A 23,836-nucleotide genomic window follows, 5' to 3' on the forward strand; every position below is an offset into this window, starting at 1 on the left:
GAACGTTGGTGTTGTAAGCCACCGTCTCTGTTCAAAGATGGTGGTCCTATGTGGACACAGGTGGTCTCTTTTTATGCCTCTCTCAAACCATCAGTCTTTTTGGTCCAGAATGTGAATGTCCTGAGTCCTCTATGGACTTTTCCTTAAGGAACACACACACATCAGACAAGTGCTAAAAACATGTGCCTATCTAAACTGGGCCTTTGTCTTTTTCATACTTCTTTACTTACTCAAAATGGATATACACAACTTCATTAAAAACTGTAACTCCATTGTATAGTTTAAGCCAATGTTCTGTCTTTGGTATGGCTTATCAGTAATAAAGTTAAAAAAAGCAATAGTGATGATAACCACCTGAACACCTTACTCTTTAATTAGTCTGCTTACTTACTTTCTAGTTACCTCTAATATCTAAATCAGGCCATAGATTAAAATATAATTGACTGCGCTGCTTACTGTTTTGGCTCCAAGAAGAAAACCAGGACAACGTCAACCAAACCTGCCCCCGCTTTCTATGAGTTACGGTAATAGGCGTCACGCTATTGGAAAGGCCATTGTGTTGTTCCTTTTTGGAAGCTAACTCACCGACTGTGCTGCGGTTTTTTCCAACGTAATTCTCGGCGGGAGCAAAGTATAAAATGTCTACAGACATGCCACCGGGCAGCCTGAATCTGGAGTCCCAGCTTTTGTCCATAATGGACGTTCTGGTGAAAGCGGCGGTGACGGAAATCAGTCAGCTGTTCTCGGAGAGCTCGGCTTCTCTCCGCCTGCATTTAACTCAGAGTCTGAAGGAAAACGAAGTGCTGAGGTTGAGGATGAAGGTGATGAGGAGTGAGCTCTTCTCGCTCAGGCTGCAGACCAGGACGAACCGCCAGGCCAGCCGCTTTTCGCCGATGAGAGGGAATATCCCCAAACCACGAGCTAAATCACAAGGTAACGAGGACTTTGACTTTATTCACATTAAAAAACAAAACAAAACAAATTTCCATTCGGTCGCTGCAATAGTTGCTTTAATGACGTTTGTGCAATAAAAGCAGAATATCTGAACTGCAGTCAAATTGGCAATAAATTGATTCCTTATCACGTGGCACATACGTCACCACCTCCAAAGTTATCCCCTCGTGCCCCTTAAGTTTATAAATATGAGTTAAATGTGAATTGGGTTTGTTTCCCTTTGCAAGATTCAGTTTTTGAATGATTATTGTTAAACAATAGCAAATTTTCAAGGCTAACTACAGTGTTGGTGTTAAAGTGCTTATATAAAAGATATTGTGGATCGCTGTGGGATTATAAAGTATGTATAATCTCTGGGTTAAAAAAAAATCTATAGATTGGCAGAGGGGTTTTCTAAGTCCATACATTTTATTGCAATATCATTGCCATTGCTGCAAACAAAAGTGATCACCAGAAGTTTACAAGACCAGTATTTATGGCAAAGCCTAAAATAGAACTGGTGCAGCAGATTTGTCTTGTGTCCAACTGTAAATGATCCACTCCTGAAAATATAACTTTCTCTATTAGGTTATTTATTTGCAATTAATTTGCCATTCTGGTGTTATAAATACTGATAGTAGACACCTGCTCACACATACAGCCCTCCTACTCATTTGTCACCATCAGCTTTCCTGAAATTGTGTCTTTTTCCCCCCTTATAGTTGTTTTTAAGCCACCAGTGTCTCAAAAGTCTGCTGTGGAATCTGCTTCTATTTCTCTACGACCAGAGAGCAAGACTTCCTGCTCTGCCACTCGAGTGGAAGTAAACAAAGCACACGGCGCACGTGTTCACATTAACTGACAGTTTTGTTTTTTGAGGTTTGGTTTACTCACACGTATGTATGCTTACTTATTAGTGTGCAGATGTGGAGACCCCAGACATCATCCTGATCAAAGATGAAGATGATGTTGGAGGATGTGGATCAGTTGTAGGTGAGTAGGCTGTTTTTACGTAACTTCGCCCCTCGCTGGAAGCTTCCTATCAGTACTCTAAACTCCCGTGCAAAAATAGTACCGTAATGCTTATTCACTGGAATATGTCATTGTAGTGATTACTGTAGAACTACACTTCCTTTTGTTCTTCGCCGCATATGTGAGTTTTGACAAACACACATAACTGCATAGCATATACTTGCAAGTTGTCTGGTGTGTTGGGGTTTACAACCTCAAGGTGGTAATTCTAGTTATTCATGTTATACTTGCTTGTCAGTGAGTGACCATTTCATGCGAACAATTCTGCATCTTGCTAAGGAGCTCACAAGCAGGTCCTCGATTGAATAGAATTTTTTGTCTTCCAAAATGCATATCAGCAGAAGAGTGGATTCATAGCTGCTGACTTCATGTGACTAGATCTGTTCTGGTAAGACTGGCCATGTTCTTTGTTACAATGGAGTATGACGTCATATGCCATTGTTGATGTAAGGCAAATATATATTATGTTATTAGGAAGGGGCCACACAGACAATACTTAATGAGCATTGTTAGTATGAAGTCATTTTTCATGAGCCAGCATAAAATAATGAATAGGACGACATACTGGCTAAGCATAAGTCACGTCGGATGTCAGTGTGTGGGCTTTCAGGATTTTTCATTATAAGACGTTGTGGACTGAAACGACATGAATGGCAGGATTCAAGCCATGACACACAACTGTTTAAAGTCCTGCATTGGCTGATTCAGTGCTTGATCAAAGGCATTTTGTTTAGCCAAGAGTTTTTCACTCTTAAATCTCAGTCTAGATATTTCTTACACATAATCCCCGTATCATAATATCATTTTGTGATTTGCCTCTTTAGGTCAGGATGATGCTGCAAACCTAAGTGCGCAGGGTGGTGTTGATACAGGGAGTGGGAATATAGAGTCGTCTTGCCTGACAGATAATGACAAGGAGCTGAGAATTGTGAGCGTTCACGGACGAGGAGAAGGGCCTCTGCGGGAGATGAGTGATAGCCTCTTCACCGCCTCTGAACTCCAGGCTTTTGGCTCTCTGTCTCCTGACCACAATGTAACCCATGACAGCCTCCTGAACTTCACCGCTGGCGGCAATGACAGAGCCCCAGGGCAAGAGAACAATGTTGCGCTGGCAAGAAACGGTCAGCTGGAAAGAAATCATTCCCACATGGCTTCAACAGCGCTGAATCCTGCAATAAAAACACCAGCAGTAGGAGCTGATGGTCATGCGGGACACACCAGTCATGTCAGCCAGTTTCCCCAGCAGCAGAACGTCTTCCCTCACGCCGTCAACAAAGCCCTGGATTGCAACTTCTGCGGCAAGCTCTTCCTCAGTCGTGAAGACTTGATTGTACACCGGGCAACTCACACCGGGGAGACGCCCATTCCTTGTTCGTTCTGCGGCAAGTCGTTCGTCAGCAAGACCACGCTGACAATCCACATGCGCATTCACACAGGAGAGAAGCCGTACGCTTGTACGCAGTGTGGGAAGCGCTTCACACAGAACGGCAGCCTGAAGATCCACCTGAGGACTCACTCTGGAGAGAAGCCCTACAGCTGCAGCCAGTGCACGGCCAGCTTCAACAACCCCAGCAACCTGCGCAGACACATGATCACACACAACGCTAACGGAGCGCTCTGACCAAGCAAAACTCCCTGCCAGTGATTCTCGCGGTTGCCATCTTGACTTTTCTGCTGCTGTTAACGCTTATAAGCTGTAACGTTGTTATTGGAGGAAACAGGGCAGGGAGGAGGGACAAGGGCTTTGCGGTAACTATGGTACAGTTATGGGTGATATGTTTAAAAAAAAGAAAAAAGAGGTCATGAAAGGGATTTTTTTTTAATCAAATGAATTAAATGCCTGCAAATGAAGGTATTCACATTAAAGTTGACGTTGATGCAACAATCCTGTCTGTAATATTGCCACAGAGCAGTCTTGCTCATTTATTTTACTGCATATTCAGTTACTGTGTGGTTCATGAATCACTGTTGTGTCACAATATATTTGTCATCATGCCAAATACTACGCTTGGTACAATAAAAACTGTTGCAAGAGTGTTGATGTAAAGTGTTATAAAGCTGTGCAGAAGTTTATCAGTTTAACCCATCACACATTTGGCAGAAATTCCCGGATATATTGACTATAAAGTTCACACTCGGATCCGTCAGTCTAAACATTAAAACTTGTTAGGAATTAGAAATGTTTGGCTTATTGTACAGTGAGCCGGACACCCGGCATGAGGAGAGGGACGTTTACCTGTCTCTCATTTGTGTATCTGCATGTGTTTCACTTAAAAAGCAAACTACCTCCAATGTTGTGTCTGTTGTCTGTCTATTTTTGTCTTCTTTTTTGTACTTTCTGGTTAATTTCAGAGTGAGCAATAATCAGTTCACTGTGGCTGTAATCTTGATGTAAAATTATGATTAAATATTGTGATGATTTTTTTAACAGCTTCCAGCAAGTCTCTTATTATTTTGCACCTCTAGAGTGCAGCATTGTTTTTCTTCCCATTGATTATTGTGACTCGGGTTTCTCATACTGTCGCATTGTTCCTCTTTCGTGGCCACTTTATAAAGTGTTGTCTGTCCGGCATCTACTTGTTTGGCTTTTGCTTTCACCCAAAGGCCTTCAACATCAGAAATATATTAGACATTAGACAGGACTAAAAGTACAATAATTGCAACAGAAGCTGGAAAATCTAGAGAAAACTTTGCGCACGCAAACGTGAGTGGTGTTTTAAAGTTGGTCGTGCAGTGATTCCTAATTAGTTACGGCATGAGTCATTTAAATCAAGTGACTACACATGATCTTTACCGTCATGCCATTTACCGATCAGGCAGTTGCGGAGGACGTGATGGTCACTGGTCAGTGGTTTCATGTACCAGTAGTTTTGTCGTGTTGGTGTGGAATGCAGCCGTACTTCCCCAAGAAACGGTGCTTCCGCTCAGGCTATTGTTCTTGGGCAATCAATGAAATGACATCACTGTGTGTGTGGTGTGTGAGGCCGAGCAAGAGAAGGAAATAAATGGGAGGAGAGAGGAGGCGGTGGGTGGTAGCCTATTTTTTTTCTTCCTAAAATTTAAATCCCCGTGTTCCCCTTTCATAATCATAGGCTTGCTCATATGAGTGTATTATCTCGACAGGAACACAAAGGCGATATTTTCCAGTTTGTCTACTGGCTTGTGAACAGCTGGGGTCTGGGTCTGAAAACTTGTGGCAGGACTAACACCTGTATGAGATCAAGAAGTCTGTGTGCGCCGTCTTTACGGTAAAGCAGCTTGTTGAGCCCGCCCTCTCTTTGATAGCAAACTCGGTGATGTCGCTTCGTTTTTAACGAGCTTGACCCAGAACCCAGGGAAGGAGGGGAAAAAAGGGGAGAAAACACACTAATAACGGAATAGTCTGTAAGGGGTCGGGACAGACTTTCCACGAGCAGGTGAGTCAATTCATAAATGTTACCAGATGGGTGATAAAGCGAGGGCCGCGTTTTTTTCCCCAAATAGATAGTGGGTCCACTGCAGCGTTGGCAAGGAGTGGTCACATCATCGACAGACCAGCAACACGACTCTCCTATGCTAATGTTAGCTAACAATGCTATCGTTAAAAGTTCATACGGTGATCCACCGTTCCTGCAAAGTGTTATAACTGATTCTAAAGAGTGCTTGGTACCGACGGTTAAAACGCAGATCACCGTCTAAATCAGCTCAAATTGCCGCTTAGCTCAACACACGCTACCTCCAGCACTTGAGGCTAATCTGCGGTTGCTATGCTAACGCTAGCCTGGTTGTTGGTTGGCACCGCTCTCAGTGGCTATGTGGGTTATTGTGATGCTAACGTAGCAAGACAGCCAAACCAGGTCACAGGGGTGCTGAGCGAGCATTCTAGCCAACGGGGCTGATTTGATCTCCAACATTGTCATTTATATGGGTTTTAGCGTTAGCACAGTCACCGACCAACTCAGTGCTCAAATACGCGAGTCTTTGTTCGTGAGAGTCTTATTGTCGTTGTCTCTGTGCATCGTTTAAAGAGCGAGTTATGCTCGTCGCCCCTGCCCTATTTGTTATATTACGTTAGCAAATTAATTCAGTGCTGTCTGTGGGATTTTGCTAGATGGGAGAAACGCTACATGCTAACGGTTCCAGATGGTTCACGGTAAGGTCTGCAGAGAAGGAGGGGTGTTGGAGTTCAGCAAGGGAATATGAACTGACACGATAACGTGACGGTCAGGCGGATTTACAGCACTGAAGTCGACCGGGTTTGCTTTCTTTAACGTTGATGTTGCGTCGTTTTTAAGCGTCTTTCTGTCGGAAGCACTTTTATCAGTTTAAGCAGATAAGTAGATTTCGTCACCTCCACGGTTATTATTGGTAAGGAAACCAGGAGAGAAGAGTGTAGTTCAAGGTAATTGGAGACCTCCCTACATGTTTGGCAAGACATTTATACGATGAGCCTGTTTTGTGTATTTGGATTGTGTCTTTTGGGTGATCGTCTTCCAGTTGTTGTCTCTCACGCAGGCTGGGATTTTTGAGTTTGTCGACCCGTGAACCTGTTCGGTGAGTCCTGTGTGAACCTGTTTTGGTAGGAAAACACCAGGGTGGGGATAACTGTCAGTCTGAATGAGAACAAGTAAACCAACTGTTTAATGCAGACGTGTATTTCAATGTAGGCCGCTGCCCTCTTTGTGGATTTAGGGCTACCCTGGTTTATGTTTATACAGTATGTGCGTAGGTATAGTTCTGTCAGGGCTGTGGCTGATTTAATCTGCTACAGGTGCCACCACTAATAACAACATGTGTGACTGTGAGGACCCATATATCAACCTTTATTGACTTCTCCTCTCAAAGTAATTGTTTGATTGTTGATGCATGGTACCAACCCAGACTGCAATTGTGTCTGCGCGCTCGAGGTGTGCAGGTTAATCTGCAGAGGGCCTAACCTGTGTGTGTCTACGTATGTGCGTGCATGTTAACATCATGTGTATGTGTTGAGGAGGTAAGTGGATTAGTGGGTTAAAGCCTCAATCCCATTACAAGCCACGCTCGGCTTAAACCGGCGTTGGTGGCATCACACTGACTTACAAGCAAACTACAGTGTGAGTTACCTCCATGTGTGAACTGATGTGCATTTTGACAGTGAATGTGTTGTTTCACTGGGAGTTTGGGCCGCCGGTGGCAGGTGTAGATGCTTATTGCATTAACCAGTGTCTCATTAAGTCGACAAAGGCTGCATTGTCGGTCACATATGCGCAATTGCAGAAGTCTTCTCACAGGGGTGAGTGAGTCATGCTGACTGACGGCTGCAGAATCAGATGGACGTGTGTGATTCGTTGTGTGTCAGGGCTTGATCAGATGGTTATGGAGTGTGTGCCTGCTGTTGACCTCAGGGCACTATATTTGACATTTTGACCTTTTCTTGCTGTCGTGTTTGGGATAAACGGAACATAACTTTATGCTTTCTCATTCCCACACCCAGGATGTAAAAACTCAGTGTAGTGTAGTGAATTAAGTCTCAGGATAAGCATGTGTGACAAAAATGCATCAGTCCATTCTTTATTTCTTTCTTAACAATTTAACAATTTAACTTTTGCTCTAAATGTGTTTCTTTTCTTGGAGACTTTTGAGATAGAGGAAAAAACATTAGAATAAAAAAAAGGGTTATTTTCATTATGGATTGCTTTGTGGGGCATACTTTTGATTAAATGTCAGAAAATAGTGGCAAAATTACAAATTATGATGTCCTGTGTATTTTATTTTGATAAACAGCCCTTAGACAATCTATTATCCCATATGAGTAGGGCTAATTGTTTCAGCTCCTCAAAAAATTAGTACACGAGGATTCAGTGGCTAGACTACATTATGAAAATAAAAATATGAACATGTGATGATTCGGCCAAGTTCACACACAGCGATTGCTGCTAAATGTTCATGAAAGCAGAACAAAAATTGGCAGATGCAGAACAGTATTAGAAGAAATGGGAAGTGGAAGTCATTCTGTGATCAACCTGTTGACCATGGGGGATTTTCACCACATAAACACTTCATGGTGGTTGGAGGAAGCCATACATAAGTAACCACGAGTAGTTGGTTTACTTAAGGCTATCATGGTTTTGGGCACAAGCAGTTCTTCTAAGGAAGATGGTTGAAATGGTTTTTGGTGAGCTTAAGTAGTCGTCGGGTCCCTTTTATTCACCTCTGATGTCGAATCCATAACATCCTGTTTCTCAGGAAGTGGGGAAGAGGGGAAGCATTGGACTGTACTGATTGTTTTCATTGTTCAACGAAACTCACTGCTGACTTTCAAGGCTAAAACTAACAGCTGTGGAAGGGAAGACGACAGAAGTCATGAGTTTAAGGCAGAGTGTTACGAATTCATTGCGCGTGTACAAGCAAGCACAGATTCGCTGGTGCTCAGTAATGTCCTCCTTGCCCCACAACTCATTTCACACTCGGGTTCATGGTCTCAGTTGCACAAACTTCTTATTGTTTTGCCGACCTCCTGGACTGACAGCTGCAAATTCCCTCCTGTGGCTGCGGTTACAACAAACACACACACACACACACACACACACTCTGACATTACATTCCTCAGTACACTTGCCAAGAAATACCAATCACAGTTTATAATTCATCTCGTGAGAATGATAATTGTGCTAATTACTGAAATTAGATAGCGTGTAGCTTGTTAATGAATCATGATTAGCATGACAGTATTTACATTGGTGTTAAATTATGGAAAGATGCCAGATGAGAAGAGGTTTGGTCAAACAGTAAACACCGTTCTCTAAGAGATTATTGGCCAATGTCATGCTAAGGGTTCACCGTGGATGACTGGGTGGGCTTGTGGGGAGACAATGCTAGGAATGCAACATTATCTTTTATCTTGTTTTCAGCAGTCCTTTCCATACCCCCCCCCCCCTCCTTTTGTTCCAGCTTACCCTCTCTCTCCCCTGAAAGACTACCCAACTTTCCCCTTGTCTTATTTGTTTGCAGCTTTTACTCTGCCTGTCTCTGTCTGTCTGTAGTGGATAAAATCAGCCCTTGTCCTGGCTATGACCATATATAGGCATTTGTGGTACAGGATAGAAGTGTGTGATTCGCTCAGGTGGGAGGTTATGACTCTGGGGCGCCACAGCCACTGAGCAAAAGACTGTGTGAGTGTGTCTGTGACATCATGTTTTCCTGTCAGGCTGCCTTATCCCGCATGTAAATCCTGGTTTTGGTTTTCATAAATTCCTTTGTCTTGTGAAACATGGTTCAGCCACTCCTCGTTTTCTCATCAGGTCATCCCACTTTCCTCCCTGTTTTCCCACACTGGGCACACCCGACTTTTTTTTTTTCTCAAAAATAAGCAAAGTCATATTTGTCATTCATTTGACAGACATATCGGAACAGACACAACCTATGCAGGCTGTCTTTTACCAGCGAAAGGGTGTCGTAATAGTTTGAGGTTTATCAAATGGTGATGTCATCGAGTCGGCCTTGCTTTTTTTTTTCTTTTCTGTGTTTACACAATCTATTGCCGGTGAAACCGTGAGTCATTCGTCACCATATCTTCACTTGAACTCATTACACCTGTGCTTGTTTTTCTATTTGTGCTCATTAAAACTTAAACTGTTGCGCAGATGAACACCTGCCGCCTGTTTGTTCCCCAGATCGTTGTGAACTTTCATTCTCAGAAAAGTGTGCCTGTGCATGTTGGCTAGACAGAGAGAGACATTGAGAAACCACCCTCCTCCCCCCAAAATCTTGTCCAACCGGTCATGCAGGTGTGTGTGTGTGTGTGTGTGTGTCTGTTTGTGGCAGTGCATGAGCTTATTCACCTTTTGAAGCCCGGACTGAGAGCTGGGTTCCTGCAGCAGAGGCTGTATCAACAGATAAGGGGATCTGAGTCTCCACCTGTTTGGCTCTGATATAACAATGCCTTTCTCTCAGAGCACAGCCAAGATAACAGAGAGATGTAGGGGTGGGAGGGATGAAAGGCAGTGAAGTTGAGAAAATAAGAGTAGCAGACTGACAAAGTTGGGCCAGAGGGAGAAGAATACTGATTAGAGAGGGGAAAAAAGTGAAAGAAAAACTAAAAAGCTGAGGTGAAATTAGAAGAAAAAAGAAAGGATGAGTTGATAAGAGAACATATGGTTCTTGAGGGATGTTGCTATCTTTAAAACTCTCTTTCTCTTTGTGCTGACAGTCAGTTTTCTCTGGCCAGAAAGAGCTGCTTGCTGGTCAACTGCCCGCAGCTAACTGCCGTGCACAGGCCAAATGTTGAGTAAATACAGGGTGTGTCTAAAGGCTGAGGCTACTGTATGTCTTTCTTGTAGCGCTTTCACAGCTCGCAGAGCAAACGCAGGCCTGTTGACACACTTGTACGGTATTCTCACTATGTTGCTGTTTTTCTAGCAGAGGTGCCTTCGTGCTTTACTGTAACATCTTTCCCTCTGCCCCCTTATTCTTCTCTTCCCTCCACCCTCTTCTCTTTCCCTCTGCAGTCCATTCCTTCCTGTTTCTGGGCTTGGTGATTCGGTGACCTTCTCCCCATGAGCAACTAGGGCTCAGCATCTGACCTTGGCGTGATCTCTCACCTGTGCTACCAAACCACGCCCACAGGTTAAGGTGTGTATTTCTGATTTTCTCTGTAGTAGAGAGCATGTGTGTGTGTTGTGTGTATTGGTGTTAAGCTTCCTCCACAAAGTAAGAAGGCTGCCTTTCTTCATGTGAAACATGATAACACGTCTCATCCTCTTTATTTGTCCTCCGAATTGCCATTAACTATGCCGATGATGCATGAAGAAAATCGTAAAAATATAAAATAAATCAGTAAAGTTATAACGAAGGCTACGCAATACTTACTGGATTTAAAATTGGTGTTTTGATTTTTCAGCTGATGCTGTTCGAAGGATGGTAAATCAACCTAAACATTTTCCTCATGATTTTGTGAACCAAATTTGACAATTGTAGATCCATTAAACCACTACCTTTCAAGCCTCAGTGCAAGGTAAAACTTAAATGAGTGCGTCATTATACTAAAATTATGTTAAAAAATATGATGGCACTAAAGCTTTTGAAAAACAGTGATCAGATTTTCAACTCGATATTGATGTTATTGAGCGTTGTTAATTGTCTCTTGCATTTTTTGCCATGGTATTGACAGAGGTGTTGAGTGGGATCTTTTTTTTCAATACACTTATTGTATCGGAGTTTGAATTCTGATATTGTGGCGTCTTACATTGCATTATGACATGCATGCAAAGGAATAGATGCTGTACACAAGAGTCTAGGCCAGGAAAGTTTTCATGCCTGAGTTTCAACCACAAGCATGTCTTCACGGTAGTGACTGCCGTAGTTAAGCCCAAAAGAAGTTTCCACTGTTGTGCAATCCCAACGGTGCCAATAGGTTTCTGACAAGGGATCTTAACCCGAGTCACCAGGCAAAACCTGTCGGCTGATAAATCATTTACAGTGAAACAATCCTTCTGCTTAAAATCAGCTCAGAAAATTCTCCATCCTGCCAGCTCTTGCTATGCTTTGTATGGAGAGGTGTGTGTGTGTTTGTTTTTGTTAGACGCCCTCTTGGAGGCTGTATGGATGTGTGTAACACCCCCGCCCCCTCTTTCCCTCTGGGGCAATGTAGTGTGTATGGAGCAGTGTGAGAGCGCAGCGGCTCTGCTGGAGTCAGTCAGGGAGCAGGAGGTGCAGTTTGAACAGCTGACCCGGGCGCTGGAGGAGGAGAGGAGGAGAGTGGGCCTCCCTGCCACCAGCCCCTCGGCCCTGGGTCGCCCCCTCCCTCACACACAGGTAACACTCCCAAAGAAACCCTAACATCCCCACCCAGAGTCTCTCATAGACATTTATGACCCTTGGATTTTCATTTATCATTCAATCCACGGATCACCATTTCCTCCACCCAGTCCTCACAGTTTTCACTATCTCATGTCCATCTATCAATCATCCGTTCCACGCCTCTGCCTCTTCTCCGCCAGCGCTCAGCAAGTTTGCGTGCGCGCTCGTTTATTCTGTATCTCCTAAGTCCATCTGTCTTTCATCCCTCATCTCAGCAATCAGTTTGTGCCTGTACATGCTTTTGACATACGTGAGATGGTCATCATTGCTGTCAGCATGCCTGCACTGTCACTCACCGGATACACGCTGACACACACACACACACACTCCTATACACTGCTCTGGAATTTCAGTTATTTTTCTCTCTGTTCCAGCATGTCGTGTTATGAAATGCGGTTGCCTGTCGTGCATGTGTCGCATAGTCCTGCATCCGGAGTGTCTCTTCTTTCTTCTTTTTTATTGTCATTTAAATCATTTAACAAGAACTAAAATTCATTACTTCTGTTGTTCCTGCTATGTATTTTTTTTATATTGTGTTTGTATTTGTATATTGAAGAACATTCGTGATATTGCAAGCACCTTGATGAACTGTGTACTGATTTAATTGATTCATTTACTTTGAACCAGTACATTTTTGGTAAAAGACACACAAAATGATTAATCAGTTATCAACATGTTTGCCAGTTTATTTTCTGTCAGTAGATGAACTGATAAATTAACAGATCTTTTCAGTTTTAAGGCCAGTTAGCACAACACCGCTGTAGCTGTCAGTTTAAGGTTACTGTTATCGTTGACTATTGTCAGTAGTGTTGCACATAAGGGAGTAGGCCTGCATGATGTGAGGAAAGTCTGCAGCGTACAGTGTTCAGTATTGCAGTGAAGATATGAATTGAAGTATTAGTATTTACTTGTCTCGCCTTCCCTCGCTAACCTGGCAGCTGCCACCAAGTTGACAGCAGTTCATTTGAGGGTAGCGGACGGCTAACCGGTGTTTCATCTGATAGGCCAGATGGTGTGAATGCATGTAGGTAGAATGATTTTTCTTATTCATCTCCTTTCAGACAGTCTTATACAGCTTGTGTCTTGTACATGTTCATATTGCTTTGACAAATAAAATATGATTTATCTGACAGCACCATCATCTCATTGGATGAGGTCTTTACCATCCTACCAAACTTGACTGTCACAGTGTGGGAAACTGTGCTTAAATGCTTGTAGGCCTGAAAGAGCAATTAAAGGAGAGTATCCTGTTGGTCTCAGGTAACACTTTCGGTCAGGCAACGGCGTACTCAGGTAGACATTTGAGGCATGTTTGTACGCTGACCGATTAGAGCAGTTTTAAAATGTGTTCCTAAATATTTCCCTTCCTTTAAGGGCTTGTTGACATGTTTTATCTTTTTGAATCCTTGGATGTGACTTAGTTGATTAGTGTGTGTGGCAGCTGCAGGATGAAGACTAAGAAAACAGGAATCTGTGTTTTGGGCCTTGTGCTAACGGTATGTTAGACTAAACATACTGATCACTGTGATGTGCTTTGCCAGCTTCACAATCTGTCCATTTCTCCAAAACCGTGACAGAATTGTTGGTAAATGTATTTTTGGAACAGTAGAGGAAGTGTCCCCTTCTTGCTGTACAGGCAACAGCGCTGCCACCTTGTGGACATAATATAAAGTGCAGTATGACCTATTACTGTTTAAAAAGTAATCGTCAGTGTTTGATATGGTTAACGACAATGTTTTCTCTTGCATTAGTGTCACAGAAATACTGAAAGTGATAGTAGTGCTGGGTGGTTGAACAGCTGCTGATAAAGATTCCCACAGTAGCCCAGTTGTTCAGTGATTCACCTCAACCCTGTTGGTGATTACAGTTATAAGATAAGAGATAAGATAATCCTTTACTAGTCCCATAACTGGGAAATTACAGGAAATTATGAAGCCTGAAAGTGACTATTACTCAAGGTTAGGTGGAAACAGTGTGACAGTCATTGATCATGTGACAAAGAAAAGCAGGAGGAGATAGTGTCTGAGGTTGACTGTCTCGAAAAGTCCACCCTCATGTCTGGCAGTGATTCACAAGCCATAAACACACCTGAACAGTTTGGTCAGCACTGAGTGTGCTTCAGCAGCAGCATCATCCTGTTGGCTGTAAGAAAGTCAACAGCGCTGGCTGCAGGGAATTGTGCCACAAACCTCCCTTTCATGTGTTGTTCCTGTAAAATAATATATTTAAAAATTTTACACTATGTATTTCACAATTGTGTTATTCTCTGTCGGTCCAGAACGGGCGTTTAGGGGATGCGGACATAGAACGACTGAAACTGGCTGACTCGTACATAAACGGCACACAAGTATGTGATTTTAAAAAAGCATTTTTCATTATGCAGTTAAGTGTCAGTGCTCAATGATTTAAATATATGATTATGTGCTGTGTCTTCTCTGCTACAGTACAGAATGGTGGACCCTGCACACGGCGCTCTCGATGAGAGCTACACACCGGAGGATGACTCCCAGGAAGTACACTCGGTCTTTTCAGACGAGGGAACAACACGTCGGCCAGACAATGGGGTAAAAGACTTGGCACATGCACCGTGATACACTCAGATATTTAAAAAGACCTGCAAAAGCTTGTGCAAAAATGAAATAGATTGCGATGTTTTAATTGTTTTTGTTGAAATCATTAAATTTAATGGTATGGAAGCATACATTTAGCCACGAGTCCAAGAATGTTACACCATTTGATTATCCTTTGATTATTTAATACATCATCTGTATCTCCATGTCCCCCCCCCCTCTCTCTCAGATGAAGAAACCAATCTCGCGCACAGTCCTGCCCTCTGACACGATGTCCATTGACGGGGGCTTGTCAGTGCCTGGCATGGGCGGCTACAGTGCCACACTGGACCGTCCTTACAGGCAGCCTGTAGACTATCCCACAGCCACAGTGCCCAGAAACTACCACTATGGCCCTGTTGGGAGTTACGATGACTACCGGGGAGGCCCACCATCAGAGGCATACACCAGCCTGAGCAGGGGCTCGCACATGGACGACCGCTACAGGTACGAGACCCCCGCGATGTGCATGCATCATCATTTTGGTCTTAGTAATTCATATCACATCACTGTGTCATTCCCTTCATTTTCAAGGCCTGTTGATGGATACAGAACCCTGGACTCCGGGTACCGAGCCCCAAGTCGCCAGCAGCTCGACCCTTATGCAGCACAGCCCCAGGTGAGCCGCGGGATGAGGGCTCTTGGCTCAGCGCTGGAGATGCGGTATGGACAAGGTCACTACGGCCTGGAGGATGACCAGCGTAGTGTAGGATACGATGACTATGGCATGGGCCCCCCACCCATGCATCCAGGGGGTTACGGCACCATGCCACGCCTTGGGCCCGGCTCCGGCGGCATGGACAGACGAAGACTCAGGTAAAACACAAAGGCACTGGGTGGGCCTTATATCTTTTTTTTTTCTTTTTTTTGGTCAGACCCACAGGTGTGTGTCACATACCTGACAGGTGTTCTCTCTCTGCAATGTACAGGAGCTGTGAGGATACTTTGGACAGTGACATGGGAGGAGTTGACCCTTATGCTTGGGGAGTTCCAATGACAATGGAGAGAGGGAGCATGGCTTCACTGGACAGCACACTGAGAAAGGGTCCTCCAACAACATGGAGGCAGCCAGAGCTGCCAGAGGTCATCGCCATGTTGAACTACCGCCTCGACCCTGTCAAGACCAACGCTGCCGCCTTCCTCCAGCATCTCACATTCAAAAATGATAAGGTGAAACAATGGTTATACTGAAATGCAGAATAACAATAATTCAATAATATTTTTGTATTGTGGGTGTTCGGTCAGTTTTTAATATGAGCTTGATAATTTTGCGTTTGTCCAGGTTAAGTCAGAGGTGCGTCGCTTGAAGGGCATCCCGTCCTTGGTGTGCCTGCTGGACCACCCCAGCAAGGAGGTGCACCACTCGGCCTGTGGAGCTCTAAAGAACATTTCATTTGGACGAGATCAAGACAACAAAATCGCCATTAAGAACTGTGACGGAGTGCCCGCGTTGGTCAGGTTACTGAGAAAAACTCACGACCAGGACCTCACTGACACCATCACAGGTATCAGCACCATATGATGCTTATAAAGATCTTTTGTGTGTTTTGTTCTTTTAAGATGGATGAGGCACCAGTGAATGAAACAATGGTAACGGCATTAATTCTATCATCACAGGCACCTTGTGGAACCTCTCGTCCCACGACTCGGTAAAGATGGAGATCGTGGACCACGCCCTGCATGCCCTAGCTGACGAGGTGATCGTTCCTCACTCCGGCTGGGAGCGAGGGAGCTGCGTAGCAGAGGACGGCTGCAAACCACGCCATCTGGAGTGGGAGACCGCCTTGACCAACACTGCTGGCTGCCTTAGGTATGTAAGGGATCAATGGATGGAAACCAGAGAGAAGTCCAAGAATGAGAAGGAGAGAATTATTTGGGGGAAGAAAACATGGCATTATGTGCTCAGCTTCTCCCTCTTTCCAACAGGAATGTGAGTTCAGAGCGCAGCGAGGCCCGGCGAAAGTTGAGGGAGTGCACAGGACTGGTGGATTCACTCATGTACATTGTCCAAACACAGATCTACCGCAAAGATGTGGATAATAAGGTACCTGTTAACTTGAGACGGATAACCGATTTTTATCTTTGTCTCAATTCAAATCTCATGAAACCAGTATGCCTTTTGTACTCCTCCTCCATCTTTCTCTTCTCTTCCTGCAGTTGACGGAGAACTGCGTCTGCCTCTTGAGGAATCTGTCCTATCAGGTTCATCGTGAAGTCCCCGGCAGCGAGCGCTACGCAGAGACCGCCCCCGTCAACCAGGGGCCAGCGCCTGCTAACAAAGGTGGCTGCTTTGGCTCTCGAAAGGGCAAAGGTCAGTGTCAGCTGTCAAAGCTTGGAGTTGCACTGTGTCTTGAGAGATTTGCTGTTGAAAGATGGGCAGCTGCTGGTGGGTTTGAGCTTGTTGGTGGCAGAAGCACCTGTCGCTGTTTTTCACACTCTACCACTGTTTCCTCTCCTTCTACTCTTCTCTCTCCTTCCTCGTACTCCCTCCCCCATCTTTCTTCCCGCCCTCCTTCACTTGCTCGTTTCTCTCTGCTCTGTTTAGATGAGTGGTTTTCCAAAGGTAAGATTCTCCACTTGGTGTTCTCATGAACTTTTGAAAACATTGACCGCTCTTTTATTGCTCCTGTTGCTGACCTTGAATAATACTTCACTGGAGACGTAACACTGTTGAATTCACATCCAGTTCATGAGCATGATGTCACGCCAACATCACTGCATGTTCACGGCGCTCGTTCCACTGGTTGCATGGTCACATTTCATATAACAATGTAGAACCTGAATTCCAAAAAGGTTGGGATGCTGTTGTAAAGGGTAAGTGAAACAGAATGAGATGATTTGCAGATCCTATTTGACATTTACTCAATTCACTTAATAGAAGTTTTACCTCATCCGCTTCATTGTATTTTGTAAATGCTTATTCTGACTTTGATCCCTGCATCATGTTTCAAACAAGTTGAGACAGTGGCAACAAAACACAGGAAAAGTAGTGAAATATTCCACAGGTAAACAGGTTCATTTGTAACAGGTGATAGTATCATTATTTGGCATGAAAGGGACATCCTAGCAAGGCTCAGCACATGGAGCGAGATTCACCACTTTGCAAACCGCTGTGTGGGCAAATAGTCAGTTTAATAACAACTGTTTTCAATGCATAGTTGAAGGATTTTCTGGATTTCACCATCTACAATCCATATTATCATCAAATGGTTGAGAGAATCCAGAGGAATCGTTGCACATAAGGGACAAGGCCAAAAAACACACACTCTTTACCATCATTGGTAAAGATAAAGACATCTAGAAATGGAAGATTGTGAGACTCTACCATGCAAAGCAAAAGCCATCAATCAACAAAGTCTGGAAAGACCGCCGACTTCTCTGGCCCTGAGATCATCTGAGATGGACTGAAGTAGAAAAGTGCGCTGTGGTCTGATGAGTCCACATATCAAATATGTTCCTTTAATTGTACATGGGCCGCAAGGGATTTGTTTTACACAGCCCCCCAACTTTATTGGAATCAGGGTTAAACCAAAGAGGACTGAGGACAACCAACTGCTCATCTCAACAAACTTCACCTTGTGTGTGTTGCTTCTTCATCCTAATATTTCACGTTCTCGCTTTTTATTTGAATTTTGATACAGGAAAGAAGGATGTGGACGATGGGAGTGGAGATCAGGTTGACATTCCAAAGAGGACAACACCTGCCCAAGGTAAGCATGTCCCTTTTCCATTCAAACTGTCTATAATTATCTACTGGCTATTCATTGGATTCTAAAGCAGGTTTTTAATGCATTTATGCTTTAAACTAATCTCCAAATGATGCTGCAACATGTTTTTTAATAGACTAATGACTAAGGCTCAATTTGAAAATTTTCACAAAACCAAGCCTTCCTGGGAGAAGTAACTTTAGGCTTTATCTGTTTCCAGCGCAAATGTAGAAGTTTGTCAAACTAACCTTCCTCTCTTTGGGTCAACTTAAGGTTACGAGCTCTTGTTCCAACCAGAGGTGGTTCGTGTTTACACATCGCTGCTCAAAGAGAGCAAGAACCCGTCGGTGCTGGAGGCTGCTGCCGGCGCCATCCAGAACCTGTGTGCTGGCCGATGGACTGTCAGTACCTTCATGAAACTATTAGTAACGTGTCTCAGTGGTGAACCAGACCTGTTGTCAATGTGATATTCTCTGCTCCCTCTCTATCTGCTCGTTCTTTAGTATGGTCGGTACATCCGGGCCACCGTGCGTCTGGAGAAGGGTCTTCCCATGATGGCAGAGCTGCTGGCTCATGGCAATGACCGTGTGGTTCGGGCAATGTCCGGAGCCTTGAGAAACCTCGCCATCGACAACCGTAACTGCGAACTTCTAGGTGTGGATGTTCGATCCAAAATGAGCTGAAAAATACTCAGTTAATCTTACAGAATGTAACTTCTCATTAGCTGCCTGTTGTTCAAATGAAAGCTAAATACAACATTTGATGCTCTTTGGCAAATGTGTGCAACTTTTTTGGGCTCTTTGTTTTGGATGTTAGCGTTTGTATCACGACTGAACCACACTTTGTTTCTCCTGCAGGTTTGCATGCGATGCCTCACCTTGTGGCTAACCTGCCGGCAGGTCACAGTCAGTCTGGGCGCGCTCTGTCAGAGGAGACCGTGGTGTCCGTACTAAGCACACTCGCTGAGGTGCTAGGCAACAGTCTGGAGGCGGCAAAGACCCTCCGAGCCACGCAGGGCATTGAGAGGCTGGTGCTCATCAACAAGGACGGGTAAGTGTCTTCTACAAAGTGAGCTAAGGATTTATAAGTAATAAATGGTATGAGTGCAGCTTTTTGCAAACCAGCTTAAGCGTGGCTTATAGAAGAGACAGATAATTTTTTATGCCATTAAGGCAGATGAAAGGCATGTTTTTGCACAGTTTATGATAAATACATTTGCACTTTTTGTCAGCACCATCCTTGCAAACAAACGCACGAGGAATCCTAAACATAATATATAACACTAAAACACACTAGTGGTAAATGTGTGAGCGTATCTGTGTGTTCATGTGCATATTCTACAGCAAACGCTCAGATCGAGAGGTGCGGGGAGCCGGCCAGGTGCTGCAGCTCGTCTGGGCCCACAAGGAGTTGCGCCGACCTCTCGAAAAAGACGGCTGGAAGAAGACAGACTTCATGGTCAACCTCAACCCCAACACGAGCACCACCAACGGGCCGAGCACCCGTGCCAATGGCACCTATGAAGACAGCACCACACCACTGCTAGACAGAGGTCGGCGTAAAAGAAATGATTTAGATTTGTGTGCATATGTGAAACTCATGTGTTGATTGTTTTTAATTTGGCACTCTGTTCGTCCTCATCTTAGGAGAGAAGAGGGACATGATTCCACTAAATGACCTTGGCCCTGGTTAGTAAATTTAGCTTGACTGCTCATCAAGACCAAGTTATAGAAAATGTGATTTTTCAAGATGAGATGTTGTATGACTCCTCACCCATCCCCCATTCTTGCCATGTTATTTCCACAGAGGCGTACTCTACACTGGACCAGAGGGAGAGGAGACACACTCTGGATGAAACCACAGACACTTTACCGGTACTTTGAATCAGTGTCACACATCCTCACTTTAACTACACTAACCCATAATCTCCTGCACCACTGTGAATATTTCCTGACTTCAACCTTTTGCAGCCTTTAAAACATGGCTATTACTGACATCTTTTTTATTTTTTTCCTCACACTCACCACCTGTCCCTTTTTTTTCTCTTTCTTTCTCTGGTTGTCTCTCAGCGAGGGCTGTATGGGGGCAGAAAAGGCTCTTTGCCCGTGTTGGACTCCTACGATGGTTAGCCCCACCCCCCCTCCCCTCTACCCTCCCTCTGCATGTAACCGCATGGTATGTCCGACTGACCTCTCGTCCTGCATGGACTATGAGCTCCTTTGTCTCTTGTAACTTCAAACCCTCAGTGAAACCTGTTCTCTGTCTCTGATGGTGTACTGAAACGCTGGTTGAGTTGTACTGTACGGATTGAAACTATATGATGCCGTCATGTGATGCGTACATGCTGGTATAGTATGCTGCAAGGTGCTCCTTGTGCGTCGTGTTCCACACATTCTGTCGGTGTAGGGATGAACCCAAGTCTGATAATTTAGGATTTAAAATCTCAGCATAATAACTATTGTTTGTGCTGTAGTGTTGTCATTATATCTGCACTGTGAATAATTTTGACAAAAAAATACAACTTTTCCAACACCAAAGATTCGAAAAGCTTTGTAACTTTTACAAAAGAGGTTTTGGGGTTACATTTGTTGAGATCTTTTTACTTCCAAAATAGTTTTGCACATCTTGGAGCAGCAGCTACTTAAATGGACTGTTTTTTGAGACGTGAGTCCTCTGCTCAGGCTCCTTCGTTGCTTGTTGCCAGTGGACTGTGATTTGTGCTTCAGTGCCCTCTTGTGGCAATGCAGGGTATTACAACAACATGTGCACACAGAATCAGAATCAGCTTTATTTGCCAAGTACATGTGACCATAGAAGGAATTTGACTCCAGATTTTTCTTTCTCCTGTGCACCATAGAAAAATACAAAATAAAAAAATATAATAATAATGCACTGGAATGGAGGGTTTTGGGTTTTTTTTTGGTTTGAGATTTAGTATTAAACAAGAAAATAAAATTAGATGAATGATTAGTTGAGATTGTGGAGGAGTAATGAACCAAACTGCATGTATTTAAAAGTCATTTACTCTGATATAATAACCTGTTATTTATTACATCAGTCTTGTTGTTTCTTTATATCAATCCCTGATGTTATTATGTTTTACCAGCAGCCATGAACAGATCATTCTACACATAAAAGCTTTATGAACAAGAGGGAGAGAGTTGATTTCAGGATTTAATACAGTTAAATCAAACTAAACTCATTTAAGCTTTATATTGGTATTAAAGTTTTAGAGAACATCTGGTTATTATGACAGCACTACTGTGTGGCGTGCCATACTTATACCACATAACGAGTCCTTGTGTTACCTCTTTGTTTACTGTGAAAATTACCCACATTTTGTTTTCTGTGCGTTTGTGCTCTGATTGGGTTTTAACCTGCATATTTTGCTCCGTTCCTCCAGAAAAACTGATAGTGTGCATCACCCAGACTGGGCCGTCCCTGCCCTACCACTGCTACTGAGGAGAGAAGATCCAGATGCACAGACTCTCTCCCCCTCTTGTCTCCCCCCCCCTCCTCCTCCTCCTCCTCCCTTACTCTCTTTCTCTCTCTATCACCACACTGATGGGATTAGAAGATGAGGGTTGGCATCCAAAGAAAGTGGTTGTGTGTGGCTGCAGGCAAAACGTGTCGTGCAACACACACACACACACACACACACACACATAGTGATACATACACACCTTTGAATTCTTTCAAAATTGTAGCAACAGAAATATATATTCCTTTTTTTTAAAAAAATTATAATTCTTCTGTAAAGGCAATCACCTTTTTTGACAATCATTTTAATTCTGCTGTTTTCATCCTGCATGTTTTTTTTTTTTTTTCTCTCTCGCAGTAGTCAGCATTTTGGTAAACTTTGTCATGGTCAACATGATGCTGCCAACACCCGCATCCTGATGACGAATTTGTACGTAGACTTCTATTCTGTGTAGGAAATATACTGTATATAAAAAGAAAAATGGGATGACTGCATTAGTTTTGGCTCATTAATTTAAATTGTCCCTTCACTGGGACCGTTGGGAGGTTGGGACGAGCCGGCAGACGGACGGCCGCCCTGTAGATTGAGAATGTTGTTTATATAGGAGTTATTTTCCTGTCTAGAGTTATTTTCTCTCGGTTGGGACGAGCACAAGCGTAGACATGAAAGGGCAGGGTGTGTGTATATTTGTCATACAGCGAACGTGTGCGTGCGTGTGTGTAAAATGAATTATGGACCTTGTAGTGTGCGAGCGTGTGTGTGAGCATGGACCAGACCCATAAGACCACATGTTGATTATTTCATCCGTTCCTGTTGTCTGTTTTTATCATGTGCTTCTACTCCTGTGACTGTAAACGTTGTTTTTTCTGTTGTTATTTTAGTTTTTATGGACCAACTGCCTCTTTATGTTCTTGATACCTTAATTTCCAACTTTTTTTTTTTATTTGTTTGTTTTTTTTGCCCAAAGGTAAAAAGAATAACATTTTGAGCTGTTGCATTTTGACTTTTCTGTCTGGATTTAGCCAGTGCGACACATCAAACCTGGTACTCAAATGTGAAGCTGGGAACATAACACTACTAACCCACTAAAACTTGCTGCTTCAGAAAACATTCCTGCTTGTACTGTAACTGATTCCCACTAAAGGCAGAACCTTCAACTAACACTTCAGGAAGATCTTTGGAATAATTATTTCTACTTTAAATCTGAATTTTCTGAAAAAAATCACTACTTGCTCTTTTGGTTGTTTGCGTTGGCATTCATTGTGTGCCATTTTACGAAAAGAAAAATAAAAACACGTACGAGTCTTCTTCGCTCAGAGGAGGCTCAAGTGATTTGGGAAAAGACTGACGTTTAATTTAATTTTAGAGGTGGATTAAAAGCACATTTATTTTATTTTTTTTTTTTCTGGTCTGTGATCCATTTGTTTTTACCTTGTTTTTATTTGTTGCTCTTTTTCACTTTGTGTCTGGTTTGTTGCTGTTTTTATTTTTGGGGGGAGGTTTGTATGTGCGGGAGTGGCGGGTGAGAGCATTATGCAATTTGTTTTATCTTTTTAGTTCCCAGTTTATCGCCGAGTTGTTTTTAAGGCAAAAGAGACCTATCATTGTTTCTGTTTTTACTCTCCACACACAATATATTTGTAATATTGCCTATCCATGTAAAATTATGATGTACCATTCATTACCTGCCTTGCCTCTGAGAAGTTGCTTTTTTTCAGTAAAGTATGTAACTGGTAATGCTGTTGTTTTTGTTTTGTTTTTTTATATATAAATAAAGATCTTTTCTTAGACAGGATTTGGCAGCGTGTGATTGATGTGGTGTTGGGAGGTGAGGAAGGACTGCTTCATCATGTAGATAAACACGTCTAATTAAAGAGAGGCCGTCCATCCGGGTCACTTCATCCCTTGTTAAGGCAAACAGCGGACATGCAAACGTGACCCTTCGGTTTGTTTTGTTTTTGTTGCTCTCACTACAAACACATTCATCTCTCAATTGAAGAGTCTCGGACATAAAGCCGATTATCCACGATAGCACAGTTAAAGACTTTAAAGTGTTGACATTCTCAGCTTTGCCGTCGTCTCCCGTTACGCATGCTGACAGGGTATGGCTGTCGTGTGCGCGTGTTTTGTCAGCCGCGAGACATGTCGAAGGAACACGCGAGGGTTGTACCAGTACGTGCGAGTTGTCTCAGCATGTCCAGTATGCGGCGCGTCTGAAATGCATCCCCGCGCTGATGGACAAGCAGCTGCTGGATCAC

At 43.5% G+C, this 23,836-nt stretch overlaps 2 protein-coding genes across 8 annotated transcripts; both read left to right on the forward strand.

Annotated features, from left to right (window-relative positions):
* The first annotated feature begins 509 nt into the window (after nucleotides 1-509).
* Nucleotides 510-4,393, forward strand: LOC124067820 (zinc finger protein 615-like). Its single transcript, XM_046405464.1, has 4 exons — nucleotides 510-933; nucleotides 1,656-1,756; nucleotides 1,851-1,926; nucleotides 2,790-4,393. Exons 1-4 carry the CDS (start codon nucleotides 639-641, stop codon nucleotides 3,584-3,586), a joined length of 1,269 nt encoding a protein of 422 aa, XP_046261420.1. The 5' UTR covers nucleotides 510-638; the 3' UTR covers nucleotides 3,587-4,393.
* Nucleotides 4,394-5,048: 655 nt separating this feature from the next.
* LOC124067818 (catenin delta-1-like) lies at nucleotides 5,049-23,368 on the forward strand. Of its 7 annotated transcripts, none has more exons than XM_046405455.1 (22): nucleotides 5,049-5,381; nucleotides 10,431-10,554; nucleotides 11,573-11,736; nucleotides 14,060-14,128; nucleotides 14,226-14,345; nucleotides 14,581-14,837; nucleotides 14,925-15,206; nucleotides 15,320-15,560; nucleotides 15,673-15,895; nucleotides 16,008-16,200; nucleotides 16,317-16,434; nucleotides 16,548-16,701; nucleotides 16,936-16,953; nucleotides 18,032-18,100; nucleotides 18,371-18,498; nucleotides 18,601-18,751; nucleotides 18,955-19,147; nucleotides 19,441-19,649; nucleotides 19,744-19,785; nucleotides 19,904-19,971; nucleotides 20,167-20,272; nucleotides 21,501-23,368. In XM_046405455.1, exons 3-21 carry the CDS (start codon nucleotides 11,578-11,580, stop codon nucleotides 20,224-20,226), a joined length of 2,754 nt encoding a protein of 917 aa, XP_046261411.1. In that variant the 5' UTR covers nucleotides 5,049-5,381; nucleotides 10,431-10,554; nucleotides 11,573-11,577; the 3' UTR covers nucleotides 20,227-20,272; nucleotides 21,501-23,368. The 7 variants fall into 7 exon arrangements, with proteins under 7 accessions (XP_046261411.1, XP_046261412.1, XP_046261414.1 ...); XM_046405456.1 differs by having other exon boundaries at nucleotides 5,049-5,213; XM_046405458.1 differs by lacking the exon at nucleotides 20,167-20,272.
* The last annotated feature ends 468 nt before the right edge of the window (nucleotides 23,369-23,836 follow it).

Source organism: Scatophagus argus, chromosome 12 (genome assembly GCF_020382885.2).
Source record: "Scatophagus argus isolate fScaArg1 chromosome 12, fScaArg1.pri, whole genome shotgun sequence".
NCBI classification, from domain to species: domain Eukaryota; kingdom Metazoa; phylum Chordata; class Actinopteri; family Scatophagidae; genus Scatophagus; species Scatophagus argus.

Bases quoted from the DNA above. Each gene is read 5' to 3' on its own strand.
- LOC124067820 (XM_046405464.1), top strand. From the start codon at position 639: ATGTCTACAGACATGCCACCGGGCAGCCTGAATCTGGAGTCCCAGCTT. The intron at 934-1,655 runs GTAACGAGGACT...CCCCCCTTATAG, and splicing joins ACCACGAGCTAAATCACAAG to TTGTTTTTAAGCCACCAGTG. The intron at 1,927-2,789 runs GTGAGTAGGCTG...TTGCCTCTTTAG, and splicing joins AGGATGTGGATCAGTTGTAG to GTCAGGATGATGCTGCAAAC.
- LOC124067818 (XM_046405455.1), top strand. From the start codon at position 11,578: ATGGAGCAGTGTGAGAGCGCAGCGGCTCTGCTGGAGTCAGTCAGGGAG. The intron at 16,435-16,547 runs GTACCTGTTAAC...CTCTTCCTGCAG, and splicing joins GCAAAGATGTGGATAATAAG to TTGACGGAGAACTGCGTCTG. The intron at 18,752-18,954 runs GTGTGGATGTTC...TTTCTCCTGCAG, and splicing joins CCGTAACTGCGAACTTCTAG to GTTTGCATGCGATGCCTCAC.